At 44.1% G+C, this 21098-nt stretch overlaps 1 protein-coding gene across 8 annotated transcripts in view; it reads right to left on the bottom strand.

Annotated features, from left to right (window-relative positions):
- The window catches only part of LOC119456537 (WW domain-containing adapter protein with coiled-coil homolog), a 214299-nt gene that overhangs the window by 125147 nt on the left and 68054 nt on the right, over nucleotides 1–21098 (bottom strand). For 7 of the 8 annotated variants that reach the window (XM_049664768.1, XM_037718372.2, XM_037718377.2 and 4 more), the window contains 2 exons: nucleotides 19579–19802; nucleotides 10952–11130 (listed from right to left, as the gene is read on the bottom strand). In XM_049664768.1, coding sequence (XP_049520725.1) covers nucleotides 10952–11130; nucleotides 19579–19802 — 403 coding nt within the window. The remainder of the gene's footprint in view (nucleotides 1–10951; nucleotides 11131–19578; nucleotides 19803–21098) is intronic. The other variant, XM_037718381.2, reaches the window with a different exon arrangement.

Here is a 21098-nt window from a genome sequence, read left to right as displayed (position 1 = left end):
TAATAAACCCCTTTTTCTATGGAACGGGAGGCTTTAGTTCCTTCAACTTCGTTATATCCAGTATTTCTTGACTTCCCAAATACTTGACTTCAGCCAACCAAGAGAACAGGCTGGCTTCAGGAAGAAATCTTCTACGATGGATCATATACATGTCATCAATCAGGTAATCGAGAAATCTGCGGAATACAATCAACCTCTCTATATGGCTTTCATAGATTATGAAAAGGCATTAGATTCAGTCTAAATACCAGCAATCATGGAAGCATATAGCGTAATCAAGGAGTACAGGAGGCATACATGAATATCTTAGCAAATATCCACAAGGATTCCACAGCTACCTTGGTTCTCCACAAGTAGAAAATTACCTATCAAGAAAGGTGTCAGGCAAGGAGACAAAATCTCTCCAATGCTATTCACTGCATGCTTAGAAGAAGTATTCAAGCTCAAGGATCAGCGGCGAATATCTCAGCAACCTTCGGTTTGCAGATGACATTGTCCTATTCAGCAACAACGGCGACAAATTGCAACAAATGATTGAGGACCTTAACCAAGAAAGTGTAAGAGTGGGGTTGATGATTAATATGCAAAAGACAAAGATAATGTTCAATAGCCTGGCAAGAGAACAAGAATTCAGGGTCGCCAGTCAGCCTCTACAGTCTGTAAAGGAACGTTTATCTGTAAAGGAACATTTATCTAGGTCAATTACTCACAGGGGACCGTGATCATGAGAAAGAAATTTATAGAAGAATAAAATTGGGCTGGAGTGCATGTGGCAGGCATTATCAAATCCTGACTGGGAGCTTACCACTGTCGCTGAAAAGAAAAGTACAATCATTGCATTCTACCGGTGCTAGCATATGGGGCAGAAACTTGGAGGCTAACAAAGAAGCTCAAGAACAAGTTTAGGACCCCACAAAGAGCGATGGAACAAAAAATGTTAGGCCTAACGTTATGAGACAGGAAGAGAGCGGTGTGGATCAGAGAGCAAATGGGGATAGCTGATATTCTAGTTGACATTAGGAGAAAAAAATAGAGCTGGGCAGGCCATGTAATGCATAGGAAGGATAACCAGTGGACCATTAGAGTTACAGAATGGATACCAAGAGAAGGGAAGCGCAGTCGAGGACGGCAGAAAACTAGGTGGGGTGATGAAGTTAGAAAATTTGCAGGCGCAAGTTCGAATCGGCTAGCGTAAGACAGGGGTAATTGGAGATCGCAGGGAGAGGACTTCATCCTGCAGTGGACATAAATATAGGCTAATGATGATCATCCATTATTTCGTTATATCTCGTTTCGTTACGAGGTTCGAGTGTATATTTTTGTTTGCTAAGCAGTTCGCTTTTGTCCCGCCAGGCGGTGATATTTAAGTTCCGCAATGGTAAAAGTAGAAAACGAAAATGGCTGCCTCCGAGAGCGGCGCGCCTGCTTCAAGCGATCGCAGATCTTGTGATTCCGTTACGTCTGCGGTTAATTTTATCGATGGATCAAGCAGCAGCAAGTCTGAGGATGGTGCTTTTTCGTCGGACTTTGAGAGCGATGACGACGCAATCCAGCCTGAAACATCGGCGGCCGCAGCCCGGCACACCTAACTGTAGTGCGTGCAGTTAAATGTTTTGTAGCGGAATACCTGTTCAATGAAACAGGAGACAGTGCCTATTAGACGGCAATGCATTTTGTATATCTCATAATTTTCATTACATTTTTTTCTGAGTAGATACAAGCGTGTCTTTACAATCTTTGTTGAAATTTTATCCCACAATCTTGATTTTGAACGAGAAGAAAGGGAACCAAGGGGCCCGATTTATATTATCATATCATAAGAAGCCAACAAACAATGACACCAAGGACAACATAGGGGAAATTACTTGTACTTCCTGATTGAATTAAAGAAATGATAAATTAATGGAAATGAAAACGGATGAAAAAACAACTGTCCACAGGTGGGGAACGAACCCACGTCTTCGCATTACGCGTGCGATGCTCTCACCATTGAGCTACTGCGGAGCCGGTTTCCCATCCACTTTCTGGGGTATTTATGTTTTACAACTAGAATTAACCCTGGGAGTGTTAGCCAGCGCCACCACTCACAAACCTAGGGACGGATGTGGAACATCCTTTCTGCCGCAGGCGTCACGGGCACGTGATCTTTTTGGGTGATGGCAACTGGTCAATAAACCCACATATGCTACCTGAAGGCATGAATGTTGCCGGATTCGAGCCCTCGTAAGTAATGAACGAGAAGAAAGGGAACCGAGGGGCCCGATTTTTATTATCATATCATAAGAAGCCAACAAACAATGACACCAAGGACAACATAGGGGAAATTACTTCTATTTACTGATTGAATTAAAGAATCTTGATTTTGGCAATTTATAACTTTTTCATGACATACATCTCGTTAATAAAAGCTTTATACGTGAACAATGCATTCATTCTGCTTTTTGTTTATGTATTACATAAAATATTTGGTGCAGTAAAAAAAAAAATGGGGCGTAACCTAAAAAACCGCTTATTTTCCCCATGGTATGGAGGAGTTAAGGGGGTTTGAAAATGATTAGGTGTTCCCTTTCATATTGATGACTATGTTTTGCGTAGTTAATAAAAAGAAACATTTGCCCCTAAGTACCCATTAAATTCATAATGAGTGCCGATATCATTCACGCAAACCATTTTAAAAGACAGGTCGCACTGCAATACAGTGCGACATACAGGGAGCAGGAAACTGTGCCTTGATGCTCCCTGGAATCCAATGATTATAAGACGACGATGCAAGTAGAAAACATTCATGTGTGCCCTGTTCAGGCTGAGGTGCTCAGACGAGGTTGACTTCACTTTTTCGCATTCATGAAAAGAAAAACAAAATATGAATCGAGGCTGCGGCACTTGACGTCGCTTGTCTTCATATTGGTAAAAAAAATATAATCACAGTTTGTTGAATAGTTTCTGAAGCCCACATTATTATTAATCTCTCCTTGCTAGAAGGCAAGGCTTCATATATTTATGCTGTCTGTGCGATCCACAAATGAACATTTCAAAAAATTATTTTAAAAATTAAATTATGGGGTTTTACATGCCAAAAAACCACGATCTGATATGAGGCACACCGTAGTGGGGGATGCCGGATTAATTTGCACCACCTGGGGTTCTTTAACGTGCACCTAAATCTAATTACATGGGTGTTTTCGCATTTCGCCCCCATCGAAATGCGACCGCCGTGGCTGGGATTCGATCCTTTTTCACCTTTGAAAAGTAATACCTTTTTGTAACTTCTCACATGCACACCAAACATGTAGAGCTATCCAGTGATGTATCACATATAATTTTAAGCCTACCAACAAAGCAACTATTTTTTCACCTTGAACACGAAGCTTTACGCAAAAATTTAGATCCCTAGTTTTTTTTTTTCCTCAACTGATAGGCTGAACCTTCAAAGCATCGAATATTTTTGCCGTATCTTGAAAGCGATCTGCGTTGGTGCCAGAGTCTACGCAGTGTAGGTGCGTCGGCGGCTTGTAGCTTTGTGCATGCTGTGTGTTTCTCGGCACTCAGTATGTGTTGAAGCGATAGACAACAGCACGAAGGTCACTTCGCTCGCTTCTGCAGCGGCGCTTAAATTCCTCATGCCAACGTTTGACAGCGCGTGTCCGCGCTCATCAAGCGTGACGTGTTCATGCTTGCGTGTGGGCACTGACACTATGCTTGTTAATATAGTTAATAAGCGAATGTTTACAAGTTTATACGGACGATAAAACTACTATTCTTCTTTTGTATAGCCGTCTAGTGATTTGCTATCACAATCGATACTTCGGCTGTCGGGCGAAACTACAACTTTTTTCACACGTCAGAATTAAAATAATATTGTGTGCAGTTCAACACTACTCCCATTTCTAAATTTTTCCTGTTTCCCGGGTCTTGCGTTGTTTTTTTACGGTCCCGTGAAAAACGTATCAGCGGGGTTCTACTGTAATTAATGCTGATGAAACGGCACTGTCTTTTAAGGCATTGCCCAACAAAACTGACTATGAAAGGAGATCCGTGCATCGGGGGGAAACGAAGTAAAAAAAGAGTGACCATGCTTTTAGCCGCCAACAACAGCGCGATGTTGAGGCCAAACGTCAGCGAAAAGCCACCAACCCCGAGCTTAGGGCAAACGAAGTAGCACGGCTGCGACAGCATCGTCTTGCCAGACGCTTTGCTTACTCACATTTTAACGCGACAGCGTTAAGGGCCCCGTGTCGCAGAAAACCCGGCGTCAACGTGCATGTTGGCGTTCGTGGCGGAGAAAATCATTCGCAGCCACCCCGACCACACAGGCCCTCCGCGTGGCGCAAGGTGTTAGTGCAGAAGTAAATCATTCCGAACCACCCTGACCGCGCAGGCCCTTCGTCGGGGTGCAAGGTGTTAGTGAACAAAAATTGAACTTCTCACAGTGAAATCCATCAGAAAAATGGCAAAGTACAATTTAAGCATAACCTACAGACATGGTGGCGTCACACTGTTATTTGAATTTACGAGAAAACAATTCTCTTACGAGGAAACTTAAACACAAGCCTGTTTTGCCAGCATTTCTACCACACCAACACCGGCTCACTCGGGGAGCCTACTGAAAACCTTATCCAGATGGCGCTGGCATCCTCGGCAAGTCAAATTTGGACTTGGCCTAAGAAATGCCTTTTGGACATGCGTATACGTCGGGGCAATAGCAAACAATTATAAAGTAATGAAAAAAAGTCCCAGGACCTTCATATTTTGATATAAGACGAGTTATATTGCCCCTGGAAAAACGTCTTCCCAGCAATGCATTTCTGTTTAAAAGTGAACCCGACTCGGTGTAAGCTTGGTCTTTGTAAGCTGGCTTTCCTATGTTCTGTGTTGCAGTGAATGAAGCCTACTTGGCGGGTCCTACTTGCGAACGGGTCCCGATAACACTATCATGTTCTACTCTTAAAGGCGAAGCTTAAGCGTCCTCCACTTTTTCTCAACAGGGAAAGGGCTGGTGATTTTTTTATCAAGCATCTGTGTATACATATCTTTAATCTTTTTTTTTTTTTTTTTCCACCTTAAAAATCTACCTTGTACTGCTACCTATAACTGCAAGAGATCCGGTCGCATCAATTTTTTCAGTTTTTTTTCCACCAGTACTCTAAACGTATCTTGCTTATCTTGACTGCCGACCGGTTGACGGTTCTGTCCACTTAAAACCCAAGATCTTCTGGAAGGTGTAAGTTACCTACGGTTCTCACTGGGTGAATCCCTTCGCATTCCCTTAGGATGTGCTGAGTGGTCTCCAGATTTTGGCTGCAGCATCCACATGCCTAATCTAGTTCCGAATATTTGCTCCAGTATGGTTTTGTCCTTAGGCAACCGGCTTGAGCCTCAAATAGCAAGGCACTACCCTTTGTGTTATCGTACAAATTTTCCCTTCTAATTACTGTCTTCTCCAATTAACTGTCTCTGTTTCTCTCTCTTTCTGATGACTCCTTGGTTGTCTATTTACACTTTCAATTACCCTGTACTAGGTTGCCAACTTTCTTGACCTCTTCCTCCATTCTGTGTCCACGCTTTTCAAGTACAGATACTTGTGCACTTTAGCCGCCCATTTATTTTCATTCATGTTCCTGAGTCTAAGACTCAGGAACATGAAGGAACTAAACTTAGAGACTCAGATAAAATATCAGGCACAGCCGCCAAGCACATGGCTGTGTTGGGCAACGTCCTTTTCTTGTAAGTTTGGAGAAACCGATACCTGGCTTCGCTACAGGCGTTACACTAGCCGTATAAGAGGCGGATTTATCGTGAGTAGAAACAGTGAATTTCGGCAAATAAGAAAGGCTACTATCATCATCATCATTATTGACAGAGGCTGACCCCCCCCCCCTCGGAAGAAAGCTGGATCCGTCCCTGCATAAACAACCTGAAGGCGATCGACATAAGTGTTTTTTCCGCCAAATACTGCAAGTGTATTGCAGCCAATGGACCAGGGCGTGATTAAGGGGGGACGTGGGGACCAGATCGCGAAAATCTTGAGAAAAATCGATTTTTGGAAACCACATATTTCGGTATCTGCAACGCCTAATCTATGCTGTATCAAAATGGTTTGGCTGAAAACACACTAAAAGTGCCCGAAAAAAATTATTTTGTCAGTGTGCAGGGCGAGAAAACAGCTAAAAATCACGCAAAATCACCGCAGTTCACGGAGCCATACCTCGTCTTTCCCACCACCGAGCGCCGCCATCTTGGTATCGTTCGAAATCTCAAAGTTTCGCCGTTTCACTTCTCAATTCGTCGGTCGTCTCCATCTTCAAATGCACAAACACAAAAGTGCGGGTCTGCTGGAGGTAGACACACGGGCCATCCAATGAAAGCGGGCCTCCGATTAGCTGCCGTGCTGGTTATTGCAGCGGCTGCAGGCAAGATGGCAACCGCAGTTGTCTGCTTTGCAAACCACGCCGGTGTCTTCACTTGACACGCAGAATTCGGATTTCTTGAGAGCTCCCAGGTTAGTGATGGATCGGTGCTCGTTCGAGAAGAAATTTTGGACGAAGCACGCCATCGCAATACGGAAGCGCGAGCCTCCTATGGCGAGAAAAATACGGCGATTAGCTTGAGAAGCGGAGGAGCACCCGACTGAACGTGCCGCGCTATCTTGCACCGTGCGACTCCAGCAGCGAAACCGACAATCGCCCTGTGCCATCAGCACCAATAACGCAGTCGACGAAAGACGCGCCAACAGAGGCTCCCGCGCCTCTGCGTACGGCCACGCGAATCAGTAGCCGAGATCGCATCGTTAGAGGCGACGCGGGTCGAAGATCACCATCACCGGCAAAGACGGTGTACTTAGTTTCTGATGCATCGTGCGACACGGACACACCGCCTCCGAGCGAGCCCCAATTGTCGACAAGCTACAGTGTAATAACCAAAGATTCACCGGACAAACAGTCGCCCAAACGGCGCACCATTCAGACGCGCCTCGAGCTGCGTTTCCTGTCAGCGGTGATGGCAGAAGTGCGAGCAGGCAGCGTTGGAGACTCCCTTCGTGCGGTGTCCGCAACTGAACGGAAGTTCAATTTGATGGACTAGCCAGGCTATGAAATTTTCAAAGCCCACCACACGAAGAGGCAAAGGTGCAAGAAGATGCCCGACAGCAATGATGCCAAAAATTAGAAATGCATTCTAATAAACCTGCACTGCTTGCAAAACTTTGCAGCCCGTTTTCTCAATAGTGATTTTTTTTTTTTTTTTTTTTTGTCGGTCACCTCGCTCGTGCAAAGCATAGCACAACAATGGCTGGACCGATTTTGATCCAGTTTGTTTTGCTGTGATCCATAAACTGTGTTGCACATCAATACAGTCTTAAAATGTTCATTTAGCTTTCCATTATTTAATTAGTTCAGAATAACTACATGGCTCTATGCAGTGAAACACAAGTCACATGCATGTCATGTTGGGCAAGAAATTATGAGGGAACTAAAAAACAATCTAACACTGTCTTGATGTAGATTAGACATTTAGGCAAACATACAAAGTGTTCCCTGTTCCATACCATGTTTCGTTACTGTGCCAGGCTTTCCATGAGCAAGGAACTTGGAAACTTTTGTAAATTCTCATAAAACAAAAACTAATGAAATATCTTAATGAAATTTTAGATTTGCCTCCCTATTGCAATGTAAAGTGTGTGTGCCAAATTTCAGCCCTTTCTGCCAAGAAACAAAAAAAGTTATTTTTCATCCCTTAAGAACTTGAAGGTTGACTACCGACCGCGCCTTTTGAATCGTGTGCTCTTGTGTGTGGACCGCGGCAAGAACTAAGCTGTCGATGTGCTCTCAGCCATCAGCATCCTGTCTGATGCTCGAAAGGCAGTGATGGTGAACACAATCCACAATTGCTTTCGCCATGCAGGATTTGTCCTTGATAGTGAGGACAGTGCCACAGGCCAGGAGCCCCGCGCGGCTGAGATGCCGCCTGATGCGAACATTATCGACAACCTCGGTGCCAGTGGCGTCGATATCCCTGCTGTTACGTTTGAACAGTTTGCGAACTTCGACAGTGCCGTCCTGCCTTGTTGGATGATGAGGAGTTCGTCCGTCAGGTTCTGGAGCCATCGCAAGTGGACAGCGACTCTGATGACGACGCACCACCCACACCACAGCCATCGAGTGCGGACTTAGCGCAGGCCTTGATGACGCTCTTGTCTACTTATAGCGATGGTCAGACACTGTTGAATATACAGACTGACCAGATCGCGCAAAAGCGTGCATGTGTACAGTCGCGCATTGACAATTTTTTCCGACCACTGGGACCATAAATGTACTTTTTTCTGGCGAATCCTTTTATCCGGACTCAATTATTCGGACTTTCAGCCGGTTCCTGTTGAGTCCGAATAAACGATCGGCGACTGTAGCTCTAAAGAGCTGCCAGTACACATATTAGGCGTATCGGTGCTCGTTATGTGACAGGAAACGGCGGGTGCATGCCTGTGTAATTAAGGTACCGTATTTACACGATTGTAGGTCGACCCATTTTTTCAAATTTGGCAATCCAAAGTTGGGGGGGGGGGGTCGACTTAGAATCGAAACAGAACCGTGTACCGCTAGTAACGGCAAGAGAAACGAGAAATCAGGGGTGCTACGGCGTGGTTACAACTTTGCACCTACGTTTTTATGGTTACGGTAGAAGCGTAGCGTAATAATTTACTTTATTGCATACATTTTGATTGCGCGCACCACAAGCGCAGGGCTCTTGTGGGAGCATCGATCATGGAAGAGCCGCCGTTTAGGGGGTATTGGTAGATGGCGGAAGAGCCGCCGTTTGGGGGGTATTGGTAGCTGGTGGAAGAGCCGCCATTAGGGGGTATTGGTAGTTGGCGGAAGAGCCGTCGTTTGGGGGGTATTAGTAGTTGGCGGAAGATCTTTTCTTTGAGATACGATTGTTTTCGACGTCCGCGCGCATCTGTCACTTCTGCTGTCGTGCTGAATCGTCGGGCCTGTCATGAGTGCCAAGAACTTTCGGCGCTCATTCTCAGCAGCGTTCAAACGGGCTGCTATCCTCCAAGTTGAGAAAACTAACAACTGCGCAGCGGGACGCAAGTCTGGAGTCAGTGAACGTGTGGTGCGGCAGTGGCGGATTCAGCGCGAGAAAATTTGGCCTCACTGGCTACTGTGTGTGGGTGGGTCTTCTCTGCGTGGGGGGCTGTACCGCGCGATGTCGTGGTGCGGTCGATCGCGAAGTGTGGACTCACTTTTGATGACGACGTGCTGTGGGACCGCAGCAGCTATAACGGCAGCAGTACCAGTGACGTCAACTCTAGTGACGATGAGTAGTCTTAGCAACCCCATCAATAAATTTCCCTTGTGTGAAATGCACTCGCGTGGTTTTTCTCCCCCCCCCCCCCCCCAATTTTTTTTTTTTTTTTTGAGACATGCAATTTTGGGGGGGGTCGACCTACATTCGAGTCGACTTACAATCGTGTAAATACGGTATACTACTGTGTCCTGTGACAATTGCCCTTCTTACTCTTGGTACGCTTCACCGCATAAACTGCTGTTTCGAGGCGAAGATGACTTTAAGGAACCGGCATTATGCATTGCATCGTGCTTCCTGAGCTTCAATGCCTTGCCAAGGATTACAAAGGCGGAGTCATCATCATTGCTGACAGTGGCTAATACATTCAAGGAGAAACTTAGCATTGAACAGCAAGCAGCTTGGTAGCGAACGTCGAAACTGGTAGGCCTAGCATTGCTGCGGTGGTGGACACAGCTGTAAGCGGATCTAAGTGCGAGAGAGCCGTTTTGAGACGGTGAGATATAAAGCTGTTTTGGACCTGTGGCCATGGCAAAAAGTCCGGAAAATCGGATGGCAAAGGTTTTTTGCGTCCAAAATTTCAGACGTTCAGACTCTATGGGGTATGTACGCCGCTGCCGAAAATTTACACCAGCAGAGAAGTAGAATACACTTGGGTTACAGCAAAAGTAGCTCATCCAGCTCATCCAAGGCAGAGTAGGGGTTGATATGTCTGCGAATGTGGCGCTACCACAGAGTACCACTGGCTTCAATTCATTTGTGACCGCGCAGGCACTGAAAAAATACAGGATGCAATGCTTGAACACAAAGCCCATATCGTGGAGGAAGCAGAAGGCCAATATGCGCGACTGGTATGGCTCAACAAGTTGGGAAGCAGTGCAACTGGAGTTTCGGTTTCGTCACTAATACATGTTAGCCTATTATGCATAAGGGGAAAGGCGTGTGTGGCACAGGAAAGGCTTTTTGAAGCGCGTGCATCAATACCCACAAAAAGCAGAATTACGCGCACCATGTAGCAGCTTTTCCTTTACTGTGGTTTGGTGAAAGGTGCAGCACTTGTATAACTGCAAATGCAAAAACTGCAGTCACCACGATCCATAAAAGTGAAATGTGAATGCTAAGTCAGCATGTGTACATATCTCAGTCCCGAAAAATAATGTGCAAAATTGCTTCACATAAAACAGCCACTACGTACATCTTTTGCGGTCTATTCAAAGATGGAAGCACCTTTGAGAGGCCAAGACATTGCTGAGGTGAATGGCAAGTCTCTATTGCGTCCCATTACGCCAGGTCACACTTGAAATACGTTTTTAGCTTTTTCTGAAGGCTGTACCTCCCCCTGAAAACCGATGCCTTGTAGGAACATCATTAACTCTGTTCACAGGAATATGTACAGTCACGGACAATTGAAATACGAACAAGCTAGGGCTAGCTAGAGTACATTCCTTTTTTTTTACTACGGCAATATGTCTAATATAATCATGGTTACGGTTTCTATGCCTGTTGTGGGGCTTATACTATCTTTGGCAACCGTATAACTAGCTGTGTGAAATCGTGCTCTCGAGTTAGTACTTGCGGAAGTTGTTCTACTTTATAATTTCTTGTTTTTGGTTCAATTGTCCATGACTGTACATATGGTCTGCACACTCACGCTGGATGTTGCTGTTGGAAGTAGTGACAGTAGCTGTGGTAGCACCCGAAGCTGTTGTGGGTGCTGGAGAAGCCACGGAAGTCGGTGTCCGTTGCTGTGTGCGCGACTTAGGCCGCCCCCCACCTGGGTCAGTGGGTGTAGGCTGGCTGGCTCCACTGCTATTGCTGCCAGGCTGTTGTCTGCACATGAAACGGTGAAATCAGCCCTTTGGAGCAATTTATCTGTCAGAAAAAATGCATGTATTACACTTAAACCTTGATACAAAAAATTTAGCAAAATCAGCACTTTCCTTTATTATATCAAAATTTTGCTTCACTGAAGTTCGACCTCGCATTCAAGAAGTACAGTCGCCGACCGGCTTTTCTTACACGGATGAGGCATTAAAACAAATGGCCAAATAATGGGGCAGTATATAACTAAATTAGTTTCAATCACATAAAAAGGTATCGTAGAATTTGAGTGATGGCGATCAATGTATGATGCTGTGCCGACAAAGCTCTCGACACAGCGGCCGTGTGGCACTCGGAAAGGTGAAAGAAATGCAAGGCACTCTCACGACTAGTGCCAGCGAAGTTTTCGTGCCCACTCCTCCGTTTGCTGACACAATGTGCCTCCACAAAGTTGAATGACACCGAGCGTACACCTCAGAGAACCACCCTCCACACAGTTTGACCAACACAGCCCCATCACATTGTGATGTTTTTTCATAAACAACTTCCACAATGAAACAAAATATATTGAACAATAGGCATGTACGAACATTCAAAATTTTGAATACAAATCAAATATACTCTACTATTCAATTCATATTCCATGTGAGAATGTTGAAACTTTCGAACATACGGCACTGGAAGTAGACATAACGATGGCAGGAGAAGTCCTAATGATTCTGCGACAAAGAGAGCTGCACAGAGGCACCAGCTGAAAAGTGAGTGCACAGGGATTTCTGCTAAACAATTTCCAGTGTTTCAATAAGAATGGCTTTATTTAGGCAGCTTGTATACACATTTGTCCTCTATTTGTTATTCGGCCAATGTGCAGTGCTATAGTATCAAACTGCTCTCACTCAACGATGTGCATCGGGAGATGTACATAGTGTCCCACTACTGCCATTCTCATGGTGCTCAAGATAACTGAACATTGTTTTTTCTCATTTACAAGCTCATCAGTTGTCCCAACAGCTAACTGCAAACGGTATGACATACATGTTTAAATATGTATAAGCCTGACTTTTTTACCAAAATAGACTCTGCACAAACTTTATATTTCACCAACTTTGTTAAGAAATAAAAAAAATATTTTTTATTCGGAGGAAATGTTTCTCAAATATACGTATTAGATTCAATTGGGAAATTTCGCTGTTAGAATATCCCCTTAATGTATGCATAATGGATTTTAGTCAAGTGAACTGAAAAATATTCTAAATAATACAATTGCGAGCAATATGCCAGTAAATGGACCCGAAAAAGATTGTGACAATTTTGTGCAAACGTACAGAGTCATTAATGCAAGTCCTTCTCATCATTAAGTTACATTTAAGCACTCCGTGGAAAGCGTGTAATTTATTATAAGGGTTTAAAAATGTGCATCGCTACCGATCGCAGAGGTGCCGCTCCGGTAAGTTTTCAGCCGCCCCATTCCCTGCTAAATAGCAGGAATGCGTGACATCAGTAGGGCTACCCATGTTGCATTTTCGGGATTGCTTAAAACATGCGGCTGCATTAACCCTTCCAGACGCCAATTAGTTGTGTTGATTGAAAACTTACTTTTACCGCATTTCTCACATCTTCATAATTATAAAAAGCTTTCAGCTGCAGTATAGAGTAACAGTTTTCAGTTTTTTAGTGAGTTTTGTCAAGTTTACGGAATGTGGACTCCATGCGAAAACTCACGGCAGGACCATCAGGTATGCGAACATTAACTATTTCATGTCTACGAGGCTTGAAAAGCACCTATCCAGCCACTCGAAAATTATGACTAGCGTAACACATTATGAAAAACAATGAAAGAAGTGAACCCACTACATTCAATGACATACTCACACCACGCAAAATACCCAACCATCTACCTTCATGCTCGATTTACTAAAACAATTTGCCTGTGCAGTTCAAACTTGCAGCACTATTTCAATCAGAAGCGTTTCAAGATGCATGGGACACATTTTAAATATCCTTACTTTAATCAATGCTTTTGCGGACAATTGCAATATCTTAATGTGCACAATTGTGTACATAGCGTGTACAAGCTAATAATATTTATTAGCATGTGTATGCATACTAATTTGTTCCCACTTTTGCCTGAGAATGCAAATCGTCTGCAAAAGCTCTGGCAATGGGGCAGCCAATAGGACGTGGATCAGTTGTCCTATGAAAATAGCAGCAGCGATTAAGCTAGTACGAGCGAATAGTACGCTCGTTTTGCACTGCGGGTGTGTGCCGGGAGAAAAATGGACCGACTACACACTGTCAGCACCAATGTCAATGTCAGCACCAACCTCGTTGGTCAACACAGCTGTCGCCCGCAGTTTTTACACTCTCAACGGTAACCGCAGGTTCTGTATTTATCAGAGAGCCAAGTTTTGTATATAATTTGGACAGAATGATAGCAGAAAAATATCCTAACAAGCCAAGGAGTTGGAAATAAAAGTGCTGCAAAAGAAACAACGTGCTTTACCAAAATGTCAAAACATCCATCAGAAAGCCGCCATCTTGAGTTAGACTTTGGTGTAGACGTACTGTCTCCGCCTCCCACGCAGGAAATGTGGGTTCGATTCCCAATAAATGTTCTTTTTTAGATTCTAGAGTAGCGAGAATGTTATCAATAGCCCATTTCACCACATTCACAAGTTAGTGGCAGCGCTATCGTTTTCTGCTGAGGGCCACAAGAAATCTGACGAGTGTAATGTAGAGGCAATCGTAAACATACTTATTCAACATTTTCATGTTATCAGGCAATAATCAAACCGAAATACTGTATGCAGCTACTTTGTAGCTTGTACATTACACATACGCTCAAAGCAATACTGCGAGCACCCATGGCAACACCCTTCTATTTTCGCGTTATGTAGCCTTCAAAAAAAAAAAAAAGCCAGCGAGCACTGCGCGCAGTGGCGCCGCGTCTACATCTGCTGTGCGCAGTTCGTCTTAAAATTTTGCTGCATGTAGCTCAGGCTTGATAATAAAAACTGCGTATAAAAGAGACGTGGGCAGGCACTCGGTTCAAATCAACCGGAAGTAGACAACACTTACATCACCGCTTGAAGGAGGGGGGACTTAGCGATGGCCGCACGGTGTAAAGGTTGAGGGAAATGGTCGTGGCTTAGGGAAAGGTAATGTTTAACCACTCGTACCTGATGTTATAGTGCGGTCACACAAAATTCTAGAAAGAAAGCATTCCTTGAGAGATACCCTCTGTATCTAGGAGTACGACAAACACTGTTTCAGGGACGCTCTACTTGCGTCAAACCTTTTCAAAGAACTGTCAAACCTTTTAAAGAACACATCATTAATAAATGTTTCACACATAAAACTTTGAAATGTCCCCACCACATTCCCCTATACAGTTCATACCACTTATAATACAACCCCCTTACAGTGCAGGACCAGCTATAACGCGGTTTTTTCTGACTAACCTACAACAAATTTTTGACGGGTGGATATATTGCAACCGGGTGGAGGAGAGGGGGGGGGGGGGGGGGTGCACGTACCATCTAAGCCTTTCTCTTTTTCTCTTTTTTTCTTCTTTGATGCAAGCTTTCTGCCACACGAAATTGTAAATTCACAAATTTTGCATTTTGTAAGTAACATCAGCTAGCAACACATACTAACACGATCCAGCGACGCATACTACTGCGATCAGCAAACTTCGTCGGGGCAAAAATGTACAGCACGACACTATCAAAATGCACGTAAACCACGTGCCAGTGATTCAAATCTGCGTCAGCCAATAGAAGCACTTTCTGTGTCTGCAAGGCAGCAGTAATGAATCGCGATGTTAGTACTTTCATTTTTCATTCACTTCCTTTGCTTTATTTCAGCACGGCGAAATATGTCGTTCTGACCATTTGAAGGTCAGATCTTTCCTCTTTACGATGGTTCCAAAACCCCGGTGTTGCGTCAACGGAAAGTAGCGTGCTCCATGGTCCTCCCGACACCCAATTTGCAACAAAATTTTTGTCGACAGCGCACTGTAAAATTGGTATTTTCTTAACTTCTACGTCACTTTCCCTTCTAATATTTCCCCACGTGATAAAGGAACACCCAAGGATCGCGAAAAAAGACGAATTGGAAATTCTGACTTGTCAACAAGAGCGGTGGGCAGCATTCCACCCCTCACCCTGCGTCCCATAGAATTCAATATATGCAGTGGAATCTCGATGATACGGTCACGGCTAATACGAATTTCATGATATGAATTTTTCTGTGGTCCCGGCCGAGCCCCATTACTTTGCAACGTGCTAGAGAACGGTTGTTACGAATTGATTTTCAAACCGCGTCGGTAGATACGAATAAACGCCGCCCCACCGACGGCCGCGAAAAAAATGCGCCGTCACGCGCTTTTTCCCTTTCTCTTTTCATGCGGAGGCCGCGGGCGCGAAGAGTTTGAAGCAGTGGCGCTTTTGTTACTTTCGTGCTTTTCCCCACGCAGGCGTGGGGAAGCGCGGCCGCCGCAGCAAGCGAAGGTTTGTGTGGTCTATCGCTTCAACGGAAACTGAGCAGTGTAAGCACAGCGCATACAAAGGTCAGAGCCATGTGGAGATCACTTTCAAGACACGGTGCGCGCGACAACACTGACAGCCGGCACAAGCGTAAAGTACAAGAACGCATTTGTTGGCAGAGTAGAATCCGAACTTGCAAAATTGTCCATAAATCAGGCAAACTGAAAGAAAAAAAAATTTATACTGTAAATTCATAAGTTTATTTTTAAAACTCCACCATTGCGAAAAAGATCATTTACAGAATTGTGCTTTATGTTGCACTTTATTGAAACAATACCTTCGCCGAGGATGCAGGTGCGTTTCACATTCGCCCATCGTGAAGTGCAGATATCGTGCATATGACCTTGACAAGTATGCGCACATGCATATGCAGTAGTAGCGAACTGATCGCCTGAACACAAACTCCACTTCACACGTACTGGAGTACGTGTGACTCACGCCCAATCTCCATGTAATCATCTGCGAGTAGAAATATATCAAGGGCGAGCTTCCTACAACGGCACGCCTCCCGACACCCCCGCTGGCTAGACCCAACCAGCACCACCTCATTGAGAGTCGCTGACCATAAAGTCGCGGTTCTGTGCGAAGTCGATGAAACTCTTCTAAGCAGTTGTACGGCCTCGGAAAATCAAAAGGAATTTCCTGGCCTCAACTTGGAGAAAGATGCCGTGTTCATCAGCACTGAAAATGCTGCACGGCTCGTACCCTGTGAGGCACACAGGGAGAACCTCAATTTTCCAATCATCTACAAGCCACCTTTTCCCACTTGGTATACTTCACCGCATAACAAAGCTGTATTATGGCGAAGCTAACTTTAAAGGCAAATACTGTCAAGTGAATCAATGTTATGTTCAGCGTTATTTCTGACTTTTGTTTAATTCAACCCACCAGATAATTTAATTATAGTTTCATCAATTCCATTAGGGTTGAATTAACAGAATTCGACTGTACCTACTTGTCCTAGGATAAAAATTTAATTTTTGGAATCAGCACATCAAAAATACACACGGTTTGCAAATATGGCTAAGATTTATCCATAAATAAGGAAGTGATTTCAAGTGTACCATATCCCCCCCCCCCTCCTTAAACTTGATTAATTCAAGCTTCACGAGTGCAACATACCGTTGATTTCTAAACTCCCTAATTTCACTAGTCATCATTTGTAGTTGTAGCTGTGGTCTGGTCAGCAGGAATTGGGTTTGTTACAGCCGTTTCCTTATGCGCGACTTCAGCTTAGAAACTGTCTGTGTGATCTTTATGTTGTATTCTACATTTTTTTCTACATTATTCCACATTGTACTTTTTCGGTCTCAGGCCGGGTTCGGGCCAGTTTCGAGCCGGGCTTGAGCCTAAGGTAAAGGGGTGGCGGGCCAGGCCGGGCAGGTAACATAGATTATTTCCGGGCTCGGGCCAGGCCCGGGTCTCGCCATAAAGCTTTTGGTCAGGCTCGAGCGGGCAGCCCAACGTAAAAACGGGCCCGGGCTGAAAAAAAATCGGCCCATGCAGTGCTCTAGTTTGGTCATTTTTATTACGTATTTTGTAATTACTGTTTCTTTTTCAAAATGTACTTTTGAAATGTGCGTTTAGTATTCATGTTTATGTATATAATATTATGCTGTAAATTGATTTTTTTCTTGAAAAAAAAATCATAAGTAGGACCAATCAAGAACTTGAATGTTTCACTATGCGTCATGTAATTTTTCTTAACTCAAAGAGTACTTTATCTATGGGTATAATTTTTTAAACAAATGTTGCCAAGGTATATATAAACTATTTGTACATTTTTGAATTTCTCTAAAAAATTTTTTGCCAGAGATGTTACTTCTTACCGAATTCCTTTTTGAAATTTTTGGGGTTGTTTTTGTTTAAGAATTTGCTATGCAAATTAATTTTTTGTATTTTTTTACAATATTATTTGAAAGCACATTCATTTACCTGCACTTTTATATACTGCATGACACTGTAAACTTATTGACTGTTGCACAAAAAATTCCTAACACAAACATACAAAAAACAGCCAATTTCCCCGTGGTAAGGAAAGAGTTAAGCTTGCTGCTGATAATTCAATGAAACTCCAATTCCTAAGAACACGCATTATCTTACTGAATAAATCAGTAAATCCTGTTTCTACTTTGCACAAGATCAGTGTGGAAGGGGCAATTCTCGCCATCTTGTCATTGATTAGTGCTTGCAACGGCAAAGGCTTCACGACTTCCTTCATAGTGCAGCTCTGTCGAGAGCCAACATCTTCATCAGAGACATGCTTTTCAATGCAACGGACACATCCCAATTTTTTAGCCGGTGAGGTGGTCGGCAACAGATCGTAGAATCGCTGTTCATCTTCAACAGCTGTTGCCATGTTTGTGACAAGGCGCATACATTGCATTGAGTCAAAGCGAAACTACTGTTTGCCACCACCGCTGCGGAAAAAACATTGATTGCTATCGATGTGATTATGATGAATAGTGACTACACAGTTCAAAAGGCACAAGGCCAATGCACACATTGATTCAAACCAAAACTACTGTTTACCGCAACCACTGTGGGCAAAACAGTGATTGCTATCAAAGCAATCATGATGGATGGTGACTAAGTAGTTCTAAAGGCACGCAGTTTCATGTGCAGCATTAGAATCGTTGCGGCGTTCCTTTTGTTTTGGTATAGTTTTCGTTGACTATGGTGATACAGACTCCGCCGCTTCGTTTTGATTGGACGATAATCGCTTTTGCTCTTTGGCATAGCTCTAGATTCAAAAGGTTGTCCGAATTAATCGGTGTGTGGCCAAATATGTCTGAACTAACAAGAGTTTCGTGCCATTAAATAATGCATACGCCTGCCAGGACCACAGGATGAGCCCGAATTATCCAATTTTCCGACTTAACGAGGGTTGAATTAATAAGTTAATATGCCACAAAATATGGAACTTATATGGAAGTATATAAGCTGGTCAGAATTGCACTGCATGGTTCATAACATCTAATTACAACTGGCACAGAAATATTGCCACCACTAATGACACCAATTTGAAAATGCAACTTTACCCAAAAATTTTTTTCGCCTCAGTTGATGTGCCATTCATTGAAACATATTTTGCAGCAAAAGTCATGCTCCTGCGTTTTTATGCCCACACTTGCGACACTGTGGTATTGGTTTCAAGGGCAAGTTTAAAATGGCCGCATTGTGTGTTTAGTATTTTCAAGTTTTCTTTTTTTTATTTAATATTCAAACAAGTAATGAAAAGCATTTGCAGCAACTTAACCAGATTGCAGAGCACTAACTTTGCTCTGTAATCTGGTTAGTGCTGCTGGTATAAAGTGACCGCCCCAGAAAGGCATAACAAACTTTTCTTCAACTGCGACGCTTTGTTTCTCAGAAACCTGTGCTACAGTCGGGTGAATAACAATTTTCCCTATCAAGCACTTTTTTGCATTTATTCCATGTGGTCCGCTATTCGAAAGAGGAAGCCAGGAGGTGCTCAATGACGGTGCAGTTGTGTTCAAAAATGGCAGCAGCCATGAAGCAGCACTGTAAATAGTCTTAAGTGTGTCTTGTACAAGCACATCAATGAAAAGGAGAGGTGAGGGATTCCACAGCACTCTGGGAATGAGACGATCCCCATAGCCCGTAGGAGCCAGAGCCACTGGATTAGTAAAATGTTTCATGTTTAGGTGCAAAGCTTTTTATTCAACCCTAGAGTGTTTAATATTGCATGTCAACAAGACATGATGAATGTGCATGCGTGCTGGCTGATTAATTGGAGCCTCTTTCTCAGCAACATTCAGCTCTTGCTCCTGGTTACAGAAAAGAACTCAGAGTTAAGGCAAGAGCTCCTGTAGCTCCGAGATTCAAGCCTTCACTCAACTGCAGGAGTCCACATGCATAAGAAAGGTATGAATGATGCAGTACTCACTTTTCCCAATCAATCCACTCCTTGGGCTTCTCCCACTGAGAGACCTCAGTCCTGCAGTTGTAGTAGTACTTCTTCCCAGATGAGCTGACATGCTCTGACCAGTCCCCCACCTGCTGACGCCTGTCCTTACACTCCGCTGGCTGTTCCTGCTGCAGCTGTGGCTGTTGTTGCAGCAGCTGCGGCTGCTGCTGCTGCTGCTGCTGCTGTTGCTGCTGCTGCTGTTGCTGCAGCCACATGACAAGACCTATGTGTCACACACTCAATGGAAGGTACGTCTGTCGTATCATGATAAATGCAGCCACAAATGTTAGAGGCAACAATGAAGACAACATTGTGCACTTGGACAGATGTAAAAAGAGTTGGTGTCGATGATCAGCAGCATGTTGTTAAATACATGTTAGAGGGGACCCTACTCTTCAAGCTACACAACACTCCATTTCAAACAAACTAGAAGGTAACACAGTGGATATAGCATCTTTTCGCACTATGTATCTCTACCAGTCCGAACCCGCTTATAACGAACTCAATAGTTCCACGAAAAGTGATCGTTATATCAGAAGATAATTATATATGGACTCGCCCTAAAGAATGCTCAAAAATAAACAGCACTGAAGCTGGCGTCGGCAGTTACAATTCGGCAGCACTCTGGTCCAAAAACCAAATTTTCAGTGTCATTCTTGTTCCAAGTGCGTTACTGCACGTAGCTGCAAACTTTCATTATTAGAAACGTCCATCTAAAGAACGAAACGCGGCATCATATAGCTCTTTCAAAACGGCACCCGCTTCTGATCACATGTCATTTTGAAACTGCAAGTGCAGCCGCTATTTTATATTCGAGAGCTTGTGATATATTTTACTACCAGCTGGACATGACTGTATTCTCCACATGAGAGCAAAGTGTTCTAGCTGGCCAGAAGCGTCAACTTCAGAAACTACTGTGGCATGCCGCCATTGTGCGAAGGTCTCAGACATCATGGTCTCAGCATTACGACTGTGCGTCAGCCACACAAGAGCGGTAAAATTACGTTATCTATGTCGCTTCTCGCGAAAAAAAAAAAGTGATGTTCGAAAGGTAAAACGTCACCGCGAAACATTATCAGCAATCAGCAACGCATAAAGGACGCGCCGCCGAGCCGTGATCTCCTGGTAATGGCGTAGTATCCGTTGACCCTTTAGAATAATGTGTGGCAGCAGCACGTCGTGCAACGTTCTTGCCGGCTCGGACCACGTCAACAGGAACGCTTCAGCGGCCATTGTTCCCATGATGGAAAGACGGAGATGGTCGTTCTAAATTGTTGAAACAGGCGTAATGCACATGGTGCCGCACGGGCAATTGCACGAAAACAAGTGACGCTGTCGTGTCATCCGATATTGCACCAGCACACACCCAGTGCCATGCTGTCTATGCTGTACACAGCACGCCATTGTACTGGAGGCGTGCCTTAAAAACACGTGACCACACATAACCTTCTTGGCAGCTTTTGAAATCCATCGCGAGGCCGTCGCTCACTCATCTTGAA

The sequence above is a fragment of the Dermacentor silvarum genome, chromosome 1, assembly GCF_013339745.2.
Source record: "Dermacentor silvarum isolate Dsil-2018 chromosome 1, BIME_Dsil_1.4, whole genome shotgun sequence".
Classification (NCBI taxonomy): domain Eukaryota; kingdom Metazoa; phylum Arthropoda; class Arachnida; order Ixodida; family Ixodidae; genus Dermacentor; species Dermacentor silvarum.
Note: the sequence above shows the minus strand (reverse complement) of the source record. Positions and strands in the feature narration are given on the sequence as shown.